Source organism: Seriola dumerili, unplaced genomic scaffold (assembly GCF_002260705.1).
Source record: "Seriola dumerili isolate Sdu_G_001 unplaced genomic scaffold, Sdu_1.0 BDQW01000320.1, whole genome shotgun sequence".
Classification (NCBI taxonomy): Eukaryota; Metazoa; Chordata; class Actinopteri; order Carangiformes; family Carangidae; genus Seriola; species Seriola dumerili.
The window spans coordinates 255,589-277,438 of NW_019174575.1; the positions used below are offsets into that span (position 1 = coordinate 255,589).

Sequence of the window (21,850 nt, forward strand, 5' to 3'; positions counted from 1 at the left end):
CCTCGTTGTACAGAGAAAAACAATGAGATCGCTAACTGTGGCTACAGTTGCTGCTGCTAAGCTAACATGCAGAGAGGATGAGACGGTTTCCCAGAGCTAACATCACAACAACAGTGTTATCTCAGCAAACCAGGAAGTAATTTAACGCTACACACAGATGTGACACTGATACCTACTGGGGTTAGCTACCACAAGCATTAGCATAAACAATGGCAAAGCTAATGTTAGCTAATGAGCATTGTCTCCTCTTTGACTGTTCCTCAACCGTCTCTCCGTCTTGACGTGGACGTCCCCTCGCCTTCATGTCACCACCAATCTCTCATTCAATCTCATTCAAACCTCCACACTTCCTGGGGGCAACAAAAGCGTAAAGTGCTCCTTCTCCTTCCCCCTGGTTAGCTTTATATTGGCGCTACCTGTTAGCATGTGCCAGATTAACCGTTAACTGTGCACCATTGAACACAAATGACCAGTTGTTCCTGGGTGGGAAGCCAGTGATGGATGTTGTCACGACACCAACTCCTTCTGGCTGGTTGTGGAGTCTGGATTCATTCATTCACTCGCTCTGTTTCTGATTTTTATCCACACAACTTTTCCACGTCAGACTGTTTTTTCGCACTTACTCTCTGTATGAGTTTCCTCTTCAGCAGCTTCATGTGTCGCTGCTGGTTCCCAGTCCAGGCCTCCACTGTGTGGGACTGATCTACCAGTAAAGAATATAAAGAGCGATGTTTTACCCCTGTGTTTTATTATAGACTGCTCTGTAGTTTGGAAAATAAAAACACATAGATTACTATGTGACTTCAGCTCAACTAGTTTTCATCGAATAAAACACTGTGGGATAAAATCCACTCATTAAAATATATAGATGCAAAGTTGGACGCAGAGAATAAGAATATATTAATGTCACTGGTGCCATACAGGACAATAGTCTATGGAAACATTTACTGATTCGTGTTTTATTTTGCCAACTTTTCCCATAAAACATTTGGAGACATGTAAGTGCAGTTTGTACTAATGAGAACATGAGGTGACGTCACTGTTTCATATCACCTGAAAGACCTGTAAAGTCTCTCTATGTATTTACAGTCTGATCAAGCTGCATGTGAGCTGGATAAGACTGGACTGGGTAACCTCTTTTAAACCTTCCTCTTCCTCCTCCTCCTCCTCTTCCTCCTCCAGCTGTGTGGTTCAGCCTGGTGTTGGACGAGAGGCGTTTCCCCCCACGAGCTGTTCTGGACGAATCAGATCGACAGCAACCCAGGAGTCTGTCTCTGCAGGCCGGAGGTCAGAGCTGCCAACGCCTCGGGTTCTCTGTCCAGGTCAGGATGGTCTCACACACACACACACACACACACACACACACACACACACACACACACACACACACCGTCACTCAAACTGCGGCTGAACGTTTTCCCTGAACAGGAGACGACAGATTACGGACGTCCCATCACGGTTGTCCTGGAGACGGGGATGCAGAACCCGGACGAGGGGCCGGTGTTGGACCCCGACTGGCCGAGCATCATGAGGGCCGAGGTGAGCTCGACCAGGTGTTTACATCCAGGTGATGTCACGTGTGTGTCAGTGTTGAGCTCACGAGGAGGAGGGTGGAGCAGCTGATGGTGCTCACGTCACTGTATCAGCAGAGAATGACCATGCTGTCATGTTGCAGAGACTTTAATGTCTCTTGGTCCGCCATTTTGATCCAGGTTGAAATGTCTCAACAACTGTGCGGCAGATATTCATGATCCCCTGAGGATGAATCCTATTGATGTTTCCCAGAGCACCATCATGAAGTTGACATTTATGGCTCTGAGTGAAACATCTCAATAACTCCTGGAGTGATTGTGATGGACTCTGGTTCAGACGTTCATGTTCCCCTGAAGATGAACCTCAGTAACTTTGGTCATAACAAAGTGTTTCTGTTTCCACCTTAAAGAGAAATGTATTAATCCCTGTTTCCTGCTGTAGCTTCCCTTCTGGAACGGCTGCGAGCAGGAGGACGTCTGCGTTCCCGACCTCGTCCTCCACAGTCGCACCGACCTCATGGACGTTCAGTGAGTGACGCCTGCTCTTCATCAACACGTGTCACCAGGTGTCGACAGACTCAGATTGTAGTTTCTGTGTTTCACCTGAAGGCAGTTCTGCAGCTCGAGGGACCGGGCGACCTGGTCTCTCTGCGGCCAGCAGGGGGCGTCGCTGCGCTCGGCGTTCGTGGTGGAGTCCGGGCGGAGGAGGCTCGTCATGTTCTCTCAATTGGTGAACGAGGGAGAGAACGCGTACGGAGCCGCCATCCACATCTCCACCTCCTCCAACCTGATCTTCTCCAGCCTCATCGTCAAGGTGGAGTCCTCCACTTTCTGAAACCATTTTCATAAAAGTAAAAGAATCCGAGCTGCATCGAACTCTGGCTTTTCTCTCATATCTGTCACGTGGCAGAGACGAGAACACAGTAGAAAAATGGTTCTACTTATATATAGACCATCATGAATCTTTAACACAATCATTCACATTTTAATAAAAACCCTTTATTTTCGAATGGTCCCGGTTATTAAAAGACCTTGAGGCTGATAAACTGAAGTGTTTTGGGGAAGTGAAGTTTTGCGGTGGCTCTATGACTCATCATGCTCCTCCCCCTTCCCCGCAGGACCAATCAGACATTCAGATCGAATGCTCCTCTGAGGACAGACTGGCCACTCAAAGGTTCTGTAACATCAGCGCTCCATTCATGAAGTCCTTGTCCCAGGTAGGTGATGTGTACCTGAATACAACCAGACCACAAGGATCGTACACCTGTACCACTGACACACTGCTAACTGCTAACTGCTAACGTACCCAATAACCTGTTTATATACCACTGTCTTCTACTGTGTAAACTCTCATTTTCTTTCTGCTTGGTGCAACATCAAAACCGCCCAGAAAGTGAGGGCAGGAGTTAGACAGAAGACTAACAGCTGGACAGCTGTTTAATCTGAGGAGACAGAGGGTGTGGGCGAGTCTTTTACAGTCTGAGCCGTAACATCTGACATTTCACTTTATTATTGTGAATGTGCTGGATGAACTGCAAGAAAATACATTTACTTCATTTATTCTACTTTGAATTCACTTTAAAACACGACAATAATACTACTACTAATACTACTACCACTTCTACTACTACTACCACCACTACCACTACTACTACTACTACTATTACTACTACTACAACTACTACTACCACTACTACTACTACCATCACTACTACTACTACCACTACTACTACTACTACTACTACTACTACTACTACAACTACTACTACCACTACTACTACTACCACTACTACTACTACTACTACTACAACTACTACTACCACTACTACTACTACCACTACTATTACCACTACTACTACTACCACCACTAATAATAATAATAATAATAATAATAATAACTAAAGCTGTGATGCATCGATCGTCACCGACTCCCTGGATTCATCGGTTCATCCTCGTGACACGTTGCAGCTCACATGTCAAATGTGAAAAAATAATCATAATTATTGTTTAAGTGAAACAAAAAAAAAAGCTGGATTTCTCTGTTTGTTTCTCCTGAACGTTTTAGAGAAAACAAGTCTGTGGAAATGTCCTTTTTGTAGTGATATAGAAAGTGTTGTCACAATCTGAACCACTTCAACACAAACTGTATTTGTCGTACTTCACCTCTAATGTTAAAAACACAAACTCATTCATTCAACTTAAAGGCAACAGCTGTAGCGAGGTGTACCTAATAAACTGGCCACTCAAAGTAAACAATGACTGAGTGATTTTAATCAGGATATGAACCTTTCATGAAATCAGTTCATCAGACCTCTCAGGTAATAAAGAGTGAATGAGACGTGGCTGCAGTCAAACAGCTGTTGGACTAATGATAGTGATTAACCGGAGCAGGAATATGTTTCCACTGACCGAGATCCTTCATTAGACTAATGACCGTCCCTGTAAACATGATCACGGCCCAGCCCTTCACCACGAGGCCCCCGAGGGCCCCCACTCCACAGATGCCTCTCTGAATAAAGTCCGGTTTATTGGTCCAAACTGTGGCGCAGATTATTGTGGGTTTCCTGTTAACAAGGCTCCGGCTGCTGGAACAGGTGAGACGCAGCCGGAGGGAGAGACCAGGCTCAGCTTCAGAGACTAACAGAGACTAACAGAGACCAACAGAGACCAACAGAGACCATCAGAGACCAACAGAGACCATCAGAGACTAACAGAGACCATCAGAGACCAACAGAGACAACAGAGACCATCAGAGACTAACAGAGACTAACAGAGACCAACAGAGACCAACAGAGACCATCAGAGACCAACAGAGACCATCAGAGACTAACAGAGACCATCAGAGACCAACAGAGACAACAGAGACCATCAGAGACTAACAGAGACTAACAGAGACCAACAGAGACCAACAGAGACTAACAGAGACTAACAGAGACTAACAGAGACTAACAGAGACTAACAGAGACCATCAGAGACTAACAGAGACTAACAGAGACCATCAGAGACCAACAGAGACAACAGAGACCGTCAGAGACCAACAGAGACTAACAGAGACCATCAGAGACCAACAGAGACAACAGAGACCAACAGAGACCGTCAGAGACCAACAGAGACTAACAGAGACCATCAGAGACCATCAGAGACTAACAGAGACAACAGAGACCGTCAGAGACCATCAGAGACAACAGAGACTAACAGAGACAACAGAGACTAACAGAGACCATCAGAGACTAACAGAGACCATCAGAGACAACAGAGACCATCAGAGACAACAGAGACTAACAGAGACCATCAGAGACAACAGAGACCATCAGAGACTAACAGAGACCGTCAGAGACATCAGAGACCAAAAAACATTCAAACTGATGAGGCTCAGCTGTAAAGCAGCAGCTTGAACAGAAGTTTTTCTTCTGTCCTGTCACTGACCTCAGAGCTGTGTCTCTCCCCTCCAGGTGTCTTTCCATGTGGAGTTTGAGTTCAGCCGCTCCGTCTTCCTGGATCACATCCGGGTCTTCATGGACGCCACCAGGTGAGGTTGATGCCACGCTTGTTTTCTAGTAAACAGAGTTTGTGTTTCTCTGTTGTGTGTCCTTGAGATCTCATGAACTTGTGTGTAAAAACGTCGCTCCACGGTGCCACTAGTGGTCAGATGTAGTGTATTGTAAATGTGGCGTTCCCCCAGGGTCCATTCTGGGACCACTATCGTTTTCAATATAGATGCTGCTTCTTAGTCAGGTCATACAGAACCATGATGTTCTACAGTATGTTCCACTTAAGTCCAACACAGTTTAGCTAATCTACCTCCCTGCCTCACTGATATTAAATTACTAAACGCTGGATGTCCTAAAATTTAATGATGACAATTCAAAAATTCTATCAGAATAGAATTTTTAATGCTAACGTTAACTCACTGCTCATAATTTTGGTGTAATTTTTTAAAGCAAATCTTTGTCCAACTGCCTTTTTCAAACCAAGAATATTTTGAAAATGAGGTCTGCCTTGTCTCAGCTTTTACCCTTAAATCTGGTCTGTTTCAGGGTTGAGACAGGGTCAGAGGTATGTGAAGATTCAGGTAAGGGTTGGGTTTAGGTCAGAGTTGGGGCCTGGGGAAGGTGTCACACTTCCTGTTGTGCTACAGAATCTCTGAAGGACTGATGGACTCGGGGAAAGCTGTCTTGTAGCGTTAAGTCAGCACAGTGTTCTCACCTGTGTGTGTTTGTGTGTTAACCAGTGAGGGTGAAGACGGATTTCCAGATGACAACCTCAGTGACATCCTCCTGCCTCTGAAATACCAAACCGACCTCCTCTTCACCAGGTGACTGACTCTGATGTCACTACATCAGTTTAATTTCACTGATCCTTCTGGTCAAACTGTTCTACAAATAGATTATGACCAAAAATCAGTTTACACTGTACACACACATGTTAAACTCTTTTTCCTCCTCTGCTCTCCTGACAGAGACCCTAACCCTCCTCGTTTTGAAATCAAAGCAGACTCTTCCTCTTCCTCCTCTTCATCCTGGGACCAGCCAGACAACAACTCACCCACCTTCAACCTCACTTATAACGTGAGTTACACAAACAGAGTCACTTTGTTCACCAAGTGCAGGACAGTTACAGGAAGTACAGTCTCACTGACAAATTATGTACGGTCAGCAGACCTCTGCAGACAGACAGACAGACAGACCTCTGCATACATACAGACAGACCTCTGCAGACAGACAGACAGACCTCTGCAGACAGACAGACAGACAGACCTCTGCAGACAGACAGACAGACCTCTGCAGACAGACAGACAGACCTCTGCAGACAGACAGACAGACCTCTGCAGACAGACAGACAGACCTCTGCAGACAGACAGACAGACAGACCTCTGCAGACAGACAGACAGACAGACAGAGAGACAGACAGACAGACCTCTGCAGACAGACAGACAGACAGACAGACAGACAGACAGACAGACCTCTGCAGACAGACAGACAGACCTCTGCATACAGACAGACAGACCTCTGCAGACAGACAGACAGACCTCTGCAGACAGACAGACAGACCTCTGCATACAGACATACAGACAGACCTTTGCAGACAGACAGACAGACATCTGCAGACAGACAGACAGACCTCTGCAGACAGACAGACAGACCTCTACAGACAGACAGACAGACCTCTGCAGACAGACAGACAGACAGACAGACAGACATCCTTATACAGACCTCCACATAAAGATGGCAGACCTTTGTATATAGACACTTTCTAACAGTATAACTGCAGAGACACAGTTTTCTAATCCTGTTTTCATTCTGTTCCTTTACTCTCGACATGCAGATCCAGAACCTGGGCATCTTCTCAGTGCACGATCTCCTGTTCAGAGCCGATATCTGGGCCCTGACCGCGAAGGGCAACCAGCTGGTGAACATCACAGACTACAGCATCGAACAGGTAACACAGGAAATGAATGAACCTTTGTGATAACTGTTGGGAAAGTGTCTTGTTTCTGACAAGAAAAATAAAATATAAACCAAAAATGTAGTGTTTAAAACTACATCAATACGAAGATGATTTATGGATGTGTGGTGCTGACAGGAAGAGTCACATCAGTTTACACAGGCCTCTTCCTCTCAGCAGGTAGCAGGGTCCCACTGTATGCTGCCTCCACTCAGAACAACCAATCAGGTGACAGCTGAGGACCTGACTCAACTGTCACAGCTGGTAAGACCGACAGCGTCTCACACAGAGCCAGAGTCAGGAGGTCCAAGAAACATCCAGGGACCAGTCTGTGTTAAAGCCTGTGTGTGTGTGTGTGTGTGTGTGTGTGTGTGTGTGTGTGTGTGTGTGTGTGTGTGTGTGTGTGTGTGTGTGTAGAACCACAGTAACAGTGTGAGCATGGCGGTCCAGTGCAGACTGAACCTGCCGGCCTCCAGAGAGGTGAAGGTGACGCTCAGAGGAAGACTTCAGCTTCCCGCTCTGCTCGCTGTGAGTCGACACAGAACCACTGAATAAAAACTGGAGTCAAAATACTGAAAATATAAAGTTTTCTTACCATTTTAAATATTAAAACATTCACCGATCGGTCGCATCGTTAGAACAGTTTGTGGGGAACTCAGAGGTTCCTTGAAGAAGCTCTGGATGTTTGTCTCTTGTCAGGAACCACAAGTGCTTCATGTCTTTTTTCCCGTGGTCTTACGTGAAGCCGTGGTCCATACGTTCACAGTGTTTCTGTATCACTGTTTCAGGTGAGCTTCAGGTCTCTGGAGCTACTGACCGCTGCCTCCATCCAGCTGGACGCATCCAGTCCCATGTTCCTCCAGGAGGACAGACCGGTCAGACAGGTAGACCACACAGGTTTCTGTTCAACACAAACATTCCCAGGGTTGCATCGACTACAAGATGAATGTGTGATGATCACGATGGAAGGACACAAATGTAAATACACTAAAAACACACAACAAAACCGACTAATGAGCAGGTGACTGTCGTGAACCGTGAACTCAAATATCAAATATCAAGGTTGCGAGTTAATGATATAGTTAATGAGTTGTGACGTGTGGATCATGAGACAGGAACCACAGCTCACCTGAGAGAGCTGATTCCTTTTATATGACAATCAGGAGAAGTGGCTTCAGGTGTGGCTCCCTCCTCCTCCTGACACATCTGCACCGCTCTGAGTGGGAGGGGTCGTTTAATTTACATCTATTTATATTTATTGACTTTACTTGATTATTATAAAGAACTACCCAAACTATAAAACCCAGCGGACCCTAAGACGAGGAGGGGAAAGGAAGAAAAAAGTAAAACAGAAAATGTGTTTTTTGTTGTTTGTTCTCCTTCTTTTCCTTCTTTTCTTCTTCTTCTTTTCTCTCTCCTGCTCAATAAGTCAAAATATTAAAACAATAACACAAGCTGTCAGTGGGAGTGTGGCGTCATGATATGTTATCATGTTATAAATCAAGCTTCCAATAGAAGACTGAGCAGACAGATGTGGAGCTCTGCTGCCCTCTGCTGTCAGAAATCAGTATTACAGTCATTAACCGGCATGAACCTGTCAGGAGGATTCCAGTCAGTCATTCCTGCAGTAACTAATAATTAACATCTCAATTACTGCTGCTGCTTTTTGATGCCATCATTTATTTTTAATGTAGTTTTTCTGTGTCTCTTGTTTCAGATTTGCTCTAAATCTGTAAAATGTATTTTATTTGAAGCACTTTATCACTGTCTCTTTAAATTCTTCTGTTTTTAATATATTTAAAGTAACAACAGCTCTGTTTTATGCTTCTTGGTTTATTTATTAATTTCCCTGCAGAGTTGAGGAATATTGAGATTATTGTTCATTGTGTTTTCTGTTGTGTCTGTCTGTGTATCGAGCTGATGTCGTTGTGCTTTCAGGATGTGATTTCAGGTCATGAAGGTTATTTATAGAGACCAAGATGAACCGCTTCTGTTTACTTCCTCCTCATCGGATCATTTATGATGTTGTAAAGGTCACAGGGTCACAGGGTCACAGGGTCAGAGGTGAGACATTAAGATTTATTTTATCTATCTTGTGTTCTGTGACGTCAGATAATCCTGGAGCTGAGGAAGGACGAGGATTACATCGTCCCAGTCTGGATCATACTGGGAAGCTCACTGGGAGGCCTGCTGCTACTGGCCTTACTGGTCCTGGCCCTGTGGAAGGTAACTACTCACAATTCAAAGACAACAAATCTATTATAGAATTTTAACTGGGACAAATTCTAACTGAATATCTGTTGTTCATTTCTCACAGTGGAAATGTCCAATGTAGAAATCTGTAACTTAAGTTCATTCACCATTGACTTCTATTTAAACTCAGTTACATTTATCTGTAATTCAACTTTGACGCATTACAGTTAAGAGTTTGACCAGTTTGCCAGTTCTAATTAAATATATTTACAACTTTATTGTCACTTTATAAATGTTAATTGTTGATATTTTGATATTTTTGGTGAATGTGAAGGTGAAGTTTTAATAGTTTAGTTTAATATTAAAACTGGCCTGGTTTAGTCCACAGAGACTGATGTTTGTCATATAAATAAATGAATGAATGAATGAATGAATGAATGAATAATAACCTTTGGATCCAGTCTGTTTGGTGTCTGATAAGTTGCTTGTTTAACCGTCAGTGTCTGTCCGTCTTTAATCTGACGTTGTTGTTTCTTCTCAGCTCGGCTTCTTCAACAGACGGAGGAGACAGGAAGAGGAGGAGCAGCCAGTAGCCAATGGGAAGGCAGCAGAGGAGCTATAAGGTGTGGGCGTCGCCGATGCTGCGTTCTGTCGATCCCTGTCGACTCGTGAAGCCACAAAGTCTGGTCGCTCACGACTCAGGCGTCTACACGGAGACGAGGATCACCTGAATGCATCACAAGCCTTCACCTGTCACTCAGGGACCCTGATGCCCCCCCCCCCCCCCCCCCCCCCCCCCCCCCCATCGCTCAACCAGTCACAGCCATCGACGACTAATCAGTCAATCAGCCGTAAACATATTAGACAAGTCAGCAAAACAAAACACGTCCGCAGTTTGTTTACTGTACAACCTATTTATGAACCAGCCAATCAGCTTCAGCTCCAGTCAGTCAGTCAGTCAGTCAGTCAGTCAGTAGCCCCACCCTCCAGAGTTATTTAATGATCTGGAAGAACAAGTCATGTTTGATTCTTCTGTTTATTTTCAGTATGGTGGCCCTGAAGGACAAAACACAAACAGAGAGAAAATTTACTCCAATTCCAAAAATACAACAAACAAAACAACAAGAGAACAACAACAAATGAGACTTTAGTAGGACGGTTCCTTCACTTTTTGTGCTTTTATTATTATTATTATTTAATGTGTTTTGTCCATCAGAGCCTCCTGATGGAGAGTCTAGGTTCTGTGGAGCCGGTACACGATGCGTTCAGGTGCAACAACAACAACTGTACCAAACCAGACTGTGTGAGACACGTCGTCCGTCTGATCCTTTGATCCTGATCTGATTCAGGTTTTCCTCTTTTCCCACAAACGTCTTTTTCATTTCACCTCCATCACTTCAGTCTGTGTGTGTGTGTGTGTGTGTATTTGTTTTTTATTTCCTCTAATCTTTATCCAGTAATGGCGTCTACACGACGTGGTGCTGACCTGTGTGTCCTGTGTGGTTCCATGTCGTGTCTGGACAGATGTGGTTGTTGCGCCGCCGTGTTGTGGCGGTGAGTCTCACAGTGAGACCTGGAGCCGGTTTCACTCGGAGCTTCGACACGTTGAACTCCCACACACGCTAACGGCTTCAGATCATGTGGCCAAACTGGGAAAACCTGCCCGACCACATGAGAGCGGACGCCTCACCGTGACGGTCACGCTGCTCACAGCTGGTGTCTCTAACTGAGAGAAGTGCAAATGAAAAAGAGAGAAGAGACAACACAAGACTACCTACGATGGCTGGTTTTACATTTCCTTCTTTTATACTAATACTACTTACAAACACATATTGTTTATTATTTCCAAATTTATAGCTGATGCACTTTTGTTGTATAAAGTCAAACTTGAACTGTAAATATACTCGTGTATGATTAATGAGGATGATAATAAGGATAGTGGCATTATTGTTTGATATGAAGCTGTTGTTGTTCAGACTGCCGCTCTGCCTGTGGATGTACTCGTCTCACATGTTCAGTATTTGTGTTCATACAGGAATAAACATTAGAGATGTAAAAGGCCGTGTGTGATGTTGTTCTTCATATTCATTCATGAGGTTTTCAGTCTTTTTCTCGTCAAACATTGTCATTTATTTGATTAAATTAACATTACCTTAACATTAACATTAAACTAAGTCTTTGGACGCCTGGTGTCTCTGCTTCACTTCACTGAAGTTTAAATGTGTGAAAAGCAGCAGAATGAAAAGTAAAAGTCATTTGATGTTGCAGCTACAGAGTAAAACAGCGTGAGAGAAGCTATAATGATGTTTTATATCAACTGATAAAATGTCACTGTTGGGTGAAACTGTAATTATAAATATGAGTTCTTTTATAGTTCATCCAGGTCTTTGTGAAGAATCTGGAAAATATCTTTATAAACACTTAAAGAAGAGTTCAGATGTTCCTCACAGCAGGAGACAGAAACACAGAACACCTGCACAGGTGTTTCCACTTCCTGTGGCTGATCAGCAGGTGGAAGGTGTTTGGAGCTGGACTTGAGTCACATCAGGTCACCAAACTACAAGTGATCAAACAAAAGGTTTTTCTGCCGTAACAAGTTCATTTTTGTTTTGATTTTGTTTTTCTAATAAAACTTATTATTTTAACTTTAGTTCTTACTCATCATCTTTTCGGTAACATGAACCAGAGTTAAATAGAAGGAAGAAAACTGTGGAGTCACAGGTCAGGTTTAACACTGAAACAGGAAACACATTCCTGAACTCCTCAGTCACTCAGGCTTCACACACTCATGTTCTCTGAAAAGGCGGGAACTTTAAACTGGCACATACACATACCTGCCTCACTTTGCTCAGGACTGTAGATAAAGATGGACGTCGCCTCCGTGACATCACCCACAGGTTTCTGAAGCTCAGTGAGTTGCTACAGCTAGCCAACTACTATAACGGCATCCAACCGTCACTCAAAGAGGCCACGCCCTCAATCCTCCATAACTGTAGTCCTTAATAAAATGTAAACAGGTGAGTTATATAAACAGGTGAGATATATAAACAGGTGTAATGAAGGAGGAAATTAGTTTTTGTACCAGGCTGTAAACATGTTTATTTCTGCTGTAAAGTTGGACATTTTAACATGGGAGTCTATGGGGACTGACTCACTGTTGGAGCCAGACTCTAGTGGTCGTTAGAGGAACTGCAGCTTCTGGATCTTCTGTGTCAGAGTTCGGTTAATTCACATCCGAGATGAGACAGTTGCAAGAAGTTAATATTATAATTATGAGAAGTTAAAAATTCTGACTTGGTCAAAATCAGATTAAAAGTCACTTATCTTTTGTCTCATATATTTGACAGTTTTTTATTTTTATCTCATAAATTTGAGCTCTCTCGTTTCAAAATTTGACTTTTTAAATCTCATTTTTACATTTTATCTCACTCTATTGAATTTTTTTTTTCATCTTTTTTTACTTTTCTTTATATATTTTCTTTTACTGGCAGGACTGAGCTTCTGTACAACCTTCAACTGACTTCTGTAATAATCAACATAAACAACAGGAGAACATCACTGAATGCAGACTTTTAATTTGACAGCATCCATTCTGCAGGAAGTACACGACAGCTGGCGTCTCTTAAAGTTTCCCGACATGAGGAGAATCTTTGGTCAGAGTCAAACCTGCTGCTGTGTAAAATAAAAACTATGATGAGTTCAAAATAAAGTTAGCATTCTGAATGGCACATCATCATCATCATCATCATCACCTCACACCCTTTAACATCCAGGCAGAAGCCACCTGTACCGCCCGGTCACATGGTTAGTAAAACACACACACACACGCTGCAGCTGCTGGAAAAGTCAGACACTGAACACAAATGCTAAACAAACATGGACGCCGTCTGACTTCACAGCGTCCAGCACCAGATTTAATTTGAACTCTTCAAACACCTGATTGTTAGAAGATGTGAACAGAGACCGAGGTGAGACTTAGACCCTGTTATAATTCACTCTGTATCTACAATAAACTTCTTCATCTGGCGTCTACAAAGTTTCTACAGAGTCACAGTCGCTGAAGCGTTTCCTTCAGTTCACTGACCCGTGTGTTCGAGTCCAGACTGGAACCATGAGGCAGTCTTTGATCCTCACGGACAAACAAGAAATAAATATGGATGTGTTTCTTCCCGCTGCATGAAAAATTAGCCTCGGCTTTGTAATCATCCGACGTGTTGAATCTGCACACGCACGCAAACTCATCCTCAAACCGACTGAAGCAGCTGCAGCAGCTCCAGCTGTGACGAGTGAAGCAGTGAAAACAGACCGATCCAGATGTTCCCAGATGTGGATCTGACCTGCAGCATCATCAGTTCACCTGTGACTGACCCCGAAGCCGCAGCTCATCATTCTCTCACCGTCGTCTCATCTCCGTCACAAGTTCTCTGACTCAACAGTCCAAGCATCAAATCCTCGGGCGGGGACCTGCACCCGCAGAATTACTGCTGAAACAAGTAGTGGATTGATCGATTGGTTGATCGAGTCATCGTCAATAAAAGATGACAAACATTCACGTGTTCAGCTTCTAAATCTTACGATTTGCTTCTTTTTAAAATAGTTCTTCTCTTTGGATTTTGGACGAGCAACAGGAGGAAGTCAGACTGGACTCACTTTTAAACTAAAAGATTATTCACTTATTAAAAACAAATGATGTGCAGATGAATGGATCATTAAAATAATGAATATCATAAATATCTAAAAGAATAGTTTGACTTTTCGTTTTAATATTCTTCAGTTGTGACGTTGGGGTTGATCTCTCCCTCGTGTCTGTGTCGATGTGACGCTCCAGGATTTTGCAATCAGTCCGAACATGTCACCGTCCACCAGAAGACAAATAAGCTCATTGACTGATCAATAAATGCAGCAGCCAGGGCCAGGACCAGGACCAGGACCAGGACTTGTGAACCATGTGACATCTTCCTCCACGTCTCAGACTTCACCGTTTATTTAAAAGATAAAAATAATCACAATATTAATAATTATTATAGTAAACGGGGGTTTCCCCTCCCTCACTTTTCAAAATAAAAGCTCATGGACGAGCATCTACCGACAATCAATCACATGTTGGTACCGTGTTCTGGGAGAATCTGGTTCATGTCGACCATTTGGCCAAAAGTATGTGGACACGTGCCTGGTTCTGTGAAAACCACATCGCTCCATCATGAAGACTCAACATGTTTCTGAATCGTCTCCTCAAACCACCAACACACCGTTAATTCATCCTTTGGCTTTTTACTGAAAAAACAAACTGCTAAAAGCATCAGTCTGAGTCTGAGGTCACAAGATGATCTACAGGAGGAGAGCAAAATAACTTGTTTTTTTCTCAATGTGACTTTCCTGTTAAATTCTAGATAATTTGACATTTTCCAACTTTTACAAACGATTAAAATTCATCTTTTACAGACATATTACAGCTGTGATGACGGGCCACATGAAGACATTGCTTCGTTTTTAAAGGGACAGGGAACCACTGATTTAAGATTTCCTTCCAGTGGAACTAAGAGTCTGAAGGTTTGTGTACAGGGGTGTCCACATACTTTGGGCCACATAGTCGACTTCCAGTAAAACAAGCCAAGAGAAAAAAAACAAAATAACCTCCATTTAAAACAGAGTTAGAACCTGAAGTCGTCAGATGATCCTGTTGTTACAGTGAAAATAAACCCAGTGATGATTCTCATGTTAAAAATAAATCATGTGTGACAGGTGATACATGGACAGCAGGAGGTCGTCTGTCGGCTTCTCTACAGACTCTCATTCATTCTCTCTCTCTGTCTCTCTCTGTCTCTCTCTCTGTCTCTCTCTGTCTCTCTCTGTCTCTCTCTGTCTCTCTCTCTCTGTAACGTGGCGATAAGGCAAAACAAGAAGCAGCGCGGGGATGAGACGTCTGTCCTCTCTCTCTCTGCTGGTCTGCGCTCGACCTTCAGAGCTGCAGCAGCCATGAGAGAGAGAGACAGACAGACAGACAGACAGACAGACAGACAGACAGACAGACAGACAGACAGACAGACAGACAGACAGACAGACAGATGCCGAGTGCGGCTGCTGGTATTTAGCAGTTAATACTTATAATAGAAAAAAAAGCAACCAACTCTTTCTTTTTTTTTTTATAAAACAGCTCAGAAACGTTTCGTCCTGAACCCTCGTCCTCGTCCTCAGCACCGTGTGATCTGTTAGAAAACAATAAGAAACTCTTTAAAAAGATGCGAGTCCGTCCTCGCTCAGTGGAACTCCACGAACTCCTCCAGCGTTTTGGGGATCTGGTTGCGGTAGGTGATCTGGTGCTGGCGGACGGCGCGCGCCGCCAGGCACTTGAGGCTCATCTTCATCTGCGTCTTCAGCAGGATCTCCGACACGCCCGTGGTGCTCTTGTCCAGCGGCGTCTTCTTCTGCTTGTTGGTCATGTCCGTGTGCGCGCCGGCCTCCACCAGGTTGATGATGATGGCGTGCAGCGTGAGGAAGTCGCTGATGGGCCGGTTGTACTGGACGATGACGTGCAGCGGGGTGTTGCCCTCGTGGTCGATGGCGTTGACCTGCGCGCCGCAGTCCAGCAGCAGCTTGGTGACCTGCGCGTTGGGGAAGCTGCAGACGTCGTTGGTGTGGAAGTCGTCGACGGGCGTCGTGGAGCTGATGGCGAGGTGGAGCAGCGAGGAGCCCTCGCGTGAGCGCGGGTCCAGCTGGATTAGGTCGTAGATGTGCTTGTTGATGCGGGCGCGCTCCTCGTCGCTGCAGGTGGTTTTGGTGGAGATGCACGCCAGGTACAGGAAGGTGAAAACGTTCGACTCGTAATTGTCCATGGCCTGCGGCAGCTCCGACTCGGCCGCCGCATCCACCCGAGCCATGCTGCGCTGGATCTCCAGCACGCTGCAGCTCAGCACCTGCTCCACCGGCGAGGCCATCACCTGCTCCTTCAGGTGCACCATCTGGGAGAACACCTGGGCGAAGCGCAGCAGGTCCTTGTGCGTGTTGCGGTTTCCTTTCTGCCGCAGACGCAGCGCGTGAAGCCACAGTTTGATGCACTGATCAAACTCCATGTTGTCGGCATAAACGGCGCCACGGTAGATGATAGGGTGTGACACGTCAATATTGTCCGAGCCAAGGATTCGCTCCCGGATCATCAGCCCCTCCATGTGCAGAGCGTCCCGGTCCACCCGGATCGCCTCTAGGTCTTGCGGCGTCCGGCACTCGCTGCGCCCGCCATAGGCCTCGATGGGCGGCAGCAAGTCTTTGGCGATGACATTGTCTGAGTCGCGGTAGCGCTCCGTCATGGCCGTGTGCAGGTAGTGGTAAGTCTTCTGGATGTCATAGTTCTCGCGGTCGTTGGCGAAAGAAGCGCCCAGCAGCTCCAGGGCCTCGATGCGGCTGCCGGCGTCGCAGTCAGCGTGCGCCAGCAGCAGCTCCACCACATCAGCCTTACAGCTCTCTGCGGCGACTTTCAGCGGCGTCATACCGTGTCCGTTCACCACCATGGCCGCCTGGCAGTGCACCAGCTCTTTCACAATCTCCAGATGTCCCGCCTCCGCTGCGAAGTGCAGCGCGGTGGCGCCGCAGTGCGCCTTAGCATTGGGGTTGGCACCCTGCTCCAGCAGGAACTTGACCACGTCCGTGTGGCCCTTGTAGGCGGCGATCATCAGGCAGGTGTTGTTATACTTGTTGGTGATGCTGATGTCGGCGTTGTGTTCCACCAGGTACCGCACGATGTCCAGGCGTCCGTCGAAGCACGCCGCCCGCAGCGGGGTGGAGTTGGTGATGGTGGTGTGGTTGACGTTGGCACGGTGACTCACCAGCAGGCGCACCACCTCAAAGTGCCCCGCCCCAGCTGCACACCACAGAGCTGTGGCCCCGTCAATGACGTAGCTGCAGAACAGAGACAGGAAGTCAGAACTCCACGACAAGAGAACCACACACAAATGTATTTCAGGTGACCTCCATCAGAACGCCAACACCCGAGAAAAACAGGACTGTTTTCACAAGCTGACTCTAAATACGAAGCACCTGAACGCATCTCAACACATGGTTGAATTATGTTAACAACAGAGACTGTAAATAAAGATGGACAACGCCTCTGTAACGTTACCAACAGGTTTCTGGAGCTCAGAGTGAGCTGTTCCACCGTCGCCATCTTGGCAGTGTCTGACTCCGCCCCCTAACTCCCAGCTAATGGCTAACATGGTCAAAGAGGAGAGGCATGAGTGGAGCTGTGTTAAGTATACCAGGCTGTTTATTTCTGCTGTAAAGTTGGACATTTTAACATGGGAGTCTATGGGGACTGACTCACTGTTGGAGCCAGACTCTAGAGGTCATTAGAGGAACTGCAGCTTCTGATGCTTCAGTGTTGATGCTTCATAAACAACTTAAGCTCAAACATAAACACAGAGCTGGTCTTCAGTCAGGAGGATTTTAATTCACTGTCCCACCCACGTTTAATGTAAATGAGACCCAACCCGACGACAACGACAGGCTGTTGTCATCACACTGAGGCTCATTTACATCTTCATTGATGCTCGTACTGATACTGACAGAGCAGCAGCTGAGGGACAACTTTGCTTACGTAAAATATAAAAGGGAACTAAAAATCATGATTTTAATCAGTAGAGTGATTGATCGGTACTGATAAGTTTTCTAGAGTCTGTGCGACAAACTCATTTGAGTCAGGTTGGTCTGGTGGTTTCATATCCAGTCCTGTTCTGTGACGGGTTTTGATCTATTACCAACAGATACCAGTACATCTTTATAATAACTAACTACGACTGGTCTCAGCTTCCTTCAGTTTAAACCTTAAAAGTTATTATCTAAATATGAACAAATATATTTTCTTATTACTCTGGATAATCCACAGAACACAGTGAACAGAACTTTCCAATCCAAGTTAGGACATCGTTGTGATGAAGGTTTGATACTTAACATCTACATTAAACATTGTTTTTGGAAGTGGAGTTTTTTTAATTAATTTTTTTATTCAAGCATTTTGAAAACTGACTGATTCTCTAAGTCATTCTTGACAAACATCCACCGTCTCCAGCTTCTCAGGTGTGAGGGTTTTCTGCTTCTGTGTTTTACATCAGGGTGACGATGAACATTTGTTCCGATAAAATACGCAACATGAAAAATACCTTGGGTTTTAAAAAAAGCGTGAGAAGCATTTTTCTCTGGATGAATTGATTCATCAAGGAAATAATCTGAAGGTTAAAGTCCACGTCTGACCTTTATTATCAGCAGTTTCCAAAGAGACAGTTTCATCAGAAGAAAGTAGTTCCAATAAACTTTGCTGCCAGTGAGTTGGCTGTTCCAGAATAACAGAGACTCCGTTTCTAGAAAGTTGAATTCTTTAAGTGTGATTTTACAGCACTGTTATTTTCACTACCACTTACTCTGTTAATTATGTTCTTAATTAAATGATTATTCATTTTAATGTCTAAAAAACTAGTGAAAAAACAACAACCACAACTTGTGAGAGAAACGCAGTGGTTTCAGATTAGTTCAATAGTCCAATCAACAATCTAAACACAAAGAGATTTAATTTCCTCTCAAAACTTTATTCTCACATGTGGGATGTACGGAAAAATACTGAAACAATTAGATTATCAAAGTCATTGCCAATTAATCATTGTTCAATGACTAATCAATGAATCAACTAATCATTGTGTAATAACTTCGATACTTCCAGTGTATAGGGGCGGAGCCAGAAATCTCAGGTATCTGGATACCTGAATAATATTTAATGATGTGTGTGGGTAAAAGTGAGAAAATACGTTTTTGAACGAGGTGAATTTAATTAATTTAACTCTTACCCGTCAAAACGAACCGTGCCGGTCTGTTCCGTGTCCACCCTGTAGTGGTCCAGGAGGAGCCGGACCACTTTGTCGTGTCCGTTCCGGGCCGCGATGATCAGGGGGGTGGACCTCTGCCCGGCGAGCTGGGTCACATAGCTCAGCAGGTACTGGGTCTCCGCCTCGGAGTGGTTGAGCAGCAGCGCGGCCAGGGTCAGGACTCGGCCCTCGCTGGCTGCCTTGTACACGTACCCGGCCAGAGACTCCATCTGAGCCCGACACGGAGCCAGGACCTCCGCTTTCCTCTCAGCTGACGCCCGCAATGTCCACTCCTCCAAAGCAAGCCGCCTCCCATTAAACTGTCGACCCTGGCCCCAGTGCTCACATGAAACAGGAATATTCTCCCTCACAGCCACGAGAGAAAACGGTACGGTCAGGTTTCACACGTTAAATCTCCGGGTTCTGGGCTTCTGTCTCCGGACGCTGAGTACCAGGCGTCAGCTGAGCAGGCTAGCCGGTTAGCTAGTCTGCTAACGTTAGCGACGTGTTCATTTAAACCGACACTTTCCCGCTCCAGGCTTCATGAAATTAAACTGGCGCCTCGTTACTCGGTCTACTGAATCATCCTCTGGCGCGGTTTCTGTCTGAAAACTCAAAACGAGGCGGAAGTTTCAACAACAAATTCAAGCACTTTCACCTTCTGCTAGCTAGTCATCTACCGGAAGTTATCGTTCAACTAAAAAATACCTCCGACTGGAACGTTCTCCAGTTGATATAAGTTCCACATTCTATCCGCGTGTTTTTTTTTCAAACTTTATTTTACTGTTTCAATGTTGACAAAACACGAGGGAGAATACAAGTGTTAAAAATAAAAAATAAATAAATGTAATTACTTCGTGACATTTATTTAAAGAGTAATTTAGACAAAACATTAAACAACAAGGAAGGTTGTTGCTTTAAACAAATTAAAGTAACAAACTAGACAGACGACGTTTAAAACACTTTTTGTTAAAAAGTGATTTTAGACAGACTTAACACCTTAAAACATATCATATTGTGTTCTGCATCAATTTATTACAAAAACAAATAAAAATGAAAAATCAAAGATTTAAAATCAAAATAAATTTATCTTTATTGTCCATTTTGTGTGTTACAACTACACAGAAAACTTGTTTCTGAACCACTGGCTTGTCCACTGCCATCAGAAAAACACTTTCAAGGAATAAAACAACCAAAATATTTTCTAAAGGTTGTACAACATATAAGACCCTCTAAATTTACACTGACGGTGTGAAAAGAAAGAAAGAAAAAGAAGTACAGTACATCCTGGCAACTAATTTTCAAAATAAAACATTCAAATGTCTTTAATTTCATTCTATTTTAACTTCAGCTGCGTGTTTATTATATCATAATAACAAATTACTTCTATCTCAATACCATGACACATGTGAGAACATCTACAATTTCACGACAACTACTGCGGTGACGTGACTGAAAGCTCAGGAACCTCCACGGTGGGATTGTTTTGTCCACACAAGATTCAGGATAAATCAGAAAACGAAACGAATTTGAACGTGTTGTGTGTTTATGAAAGCAGAGCAGTTTACTTCGGATAAATCCAGGTTGCTGACAGCAGCTCCATTTAAAACATTTTTTTAATTACAGCAGTTGTATCTCTCGGTCTGTCCACCACTTTGCTGAAGACTGAAATATTCAACAACATCATCTTCATTTATCCAATCCTTTGTTTAATGACCAAATACCTGCAGAACTAATGACGTTCCCATCAGCCATTCATCTTTAACTTTGTTTATTGTGTGTTTTGTCTCTTTTTTGGTGAATTAATTAAACGGTTACTGTCTGTATCTGTATATCGTGACACCCTGAGTCTGAACCCAGCATTCGTCTTGTTTTTTTTAACCTTACAGTTGAAGTATGTTGTCAGGGTACAGTGAGGTACAGGTGTGCTGAAGTGCAATCACCAGAGTCCAGCTGAAACTGATCAGAGGCTTCTGCTTCCTCCCGTCTTTGGGAGTTTCGACTCTCATGTACGGCAGTCTGAACTCTGCGTCCTCTGATCTGAGAAAAGCCTTTTGTTTCTATTTGTTTCACACCGAGCAGCTCCACAGACAAAATGGCCGACAGAAGTTCACAGGAAGTCAGAAACGTGTGCAGGAGTTTTTAGTTGAATCACACAGAGAGAAAAATACAATGAATCCAAGTGAAACTGCAGTTTTTTTGGAGGAACCTGAAAAAAGAAAAAACCTCTTCAGCTGCTGCACCAGCAAATAAAGCGGGAAAGTGAAGCCTGAACGAGAAGAAGTGGACACATCTCAATCCCTCTGTGTGCTTTCATCTGTGACTGCCTGTCAGTGTGTGTGTGTGTCAGTGGCTGTTGCCAGGTTACAGAGACAGTAATGGACTGACAGTAAAAACATCCTCCTCCTCAGCTCTGCCTGCAGACGCAGGACATCACAGAGACTTTACTCTGAATTCACGGTCGCTCTCATCATGTGGAGCGCCAGCAGAGGTTTTCCTCTTCTCCAACCGAGACAACCAAACAGGAAGTGTGTCATCACCTGGTCTGACCTGACTCTGTAATTCTCTACAATCTCCAGAATGTTACTGGAACTGATCAGACGGTAAAACTGCTTCTCAAATCTAAAGTCCTTTTTGAAATCACTCGAGTCCAGATTTCAACATTTGTAACTTCATCTTTATCATCATCATCATCATCATCATCATCATCATCATCAACCTTCGTTTACTTTCTCGGGGATACACTGAGCGGTGATTCTCATTTTCAATGATGCTGAGATTACACAAGCAGAAAGAAAAACAAAACAATCAGAAATACAAAAATCAATTCCTAAT

At 44.3% G+C, this 21,850-nt stretch overlaps 2 protein-coding genes across 2 annotated transcripts in view; one reads left to right on the forward strand and one right to left on the reverse strand.

Annotated features, from left to right (window-relative positions):
- Positions 1-9,792, forward strand: part of LOC111231888 (integrin alpha-11-like) — a 37,439-nt gene extending 27,647 nt beyond the window's left edge. The window contains exons 17-30 of the mRNA XM_022759156.1: positions 1,183-1,322; positions 1,429-1,539; positions 1,975-2,060; positions 2,142-2,346; positions 2,651-2,749; positions 4,985-5,061; positions 5,764-5,847; positions 5,992-6,100; positions 6,858-6,971; positions 7,158-7,241; positions 7,395-7,505; positions 7,766-7,861; positions 9,090-9,203; positions 9,712-9,792. Of these exons, the coding sequence (XP_022614877.1) occupies positions 1,183-1,322; positions 1,429-1,539; positions 1,975-2,060; positions 2,142-2,346; positions 2,651-2,749; positions 4,985-5,061; positions 5,764-5,847; positions 5,992-6,100; positions 6,858-6,971; positions 7,158-7,241; positions 7,395-7,505; positions 7,766-7,861; positions 9,090-9,203; positions 9,712-9,792 (1,511 nt within the window). The remainder of the gene's footprint in view (positions 1-1,182; positions 1,323-1,428; positions 1,540-1,974; positions 2,061-2,141; positions 2,347-2,650; positions 2,750-4,984; positions 5,062-5,763; positions 5,848-5,991; positions 6,101-6,857; positions 6,972-7,157; positions 7,242-7,394; positions 7,506-7,765; positions 7,862-9,089; positions 9,204-9,711) is intronic.
- Positions 9,793-15,174: 5,382 nt separating this feature from the next.
- Positions 15,175-19,694, reverse strand: fem1b (fem-1 homolog B). The gene is made up of 2 exons (XM_022759144.1): positions 18,998-19,694; positions 15,175-17,063 (listed from the first exon to the last, which is right to left on the reverse strand). Exons 1-2 carry the CDS (start codon positions 19,243-19,245, stop codon positions 15,428-15,430), a joined length of 1,884 nt encoding a protein of 627 aa, XP_022614865.1. The 5' UTR covers positions 19,246-19,694; the 3' UTR covers positions 15,175-15,427.
- Positions 19,695-21,850: the final 2,156 nt, after the last annotated feature.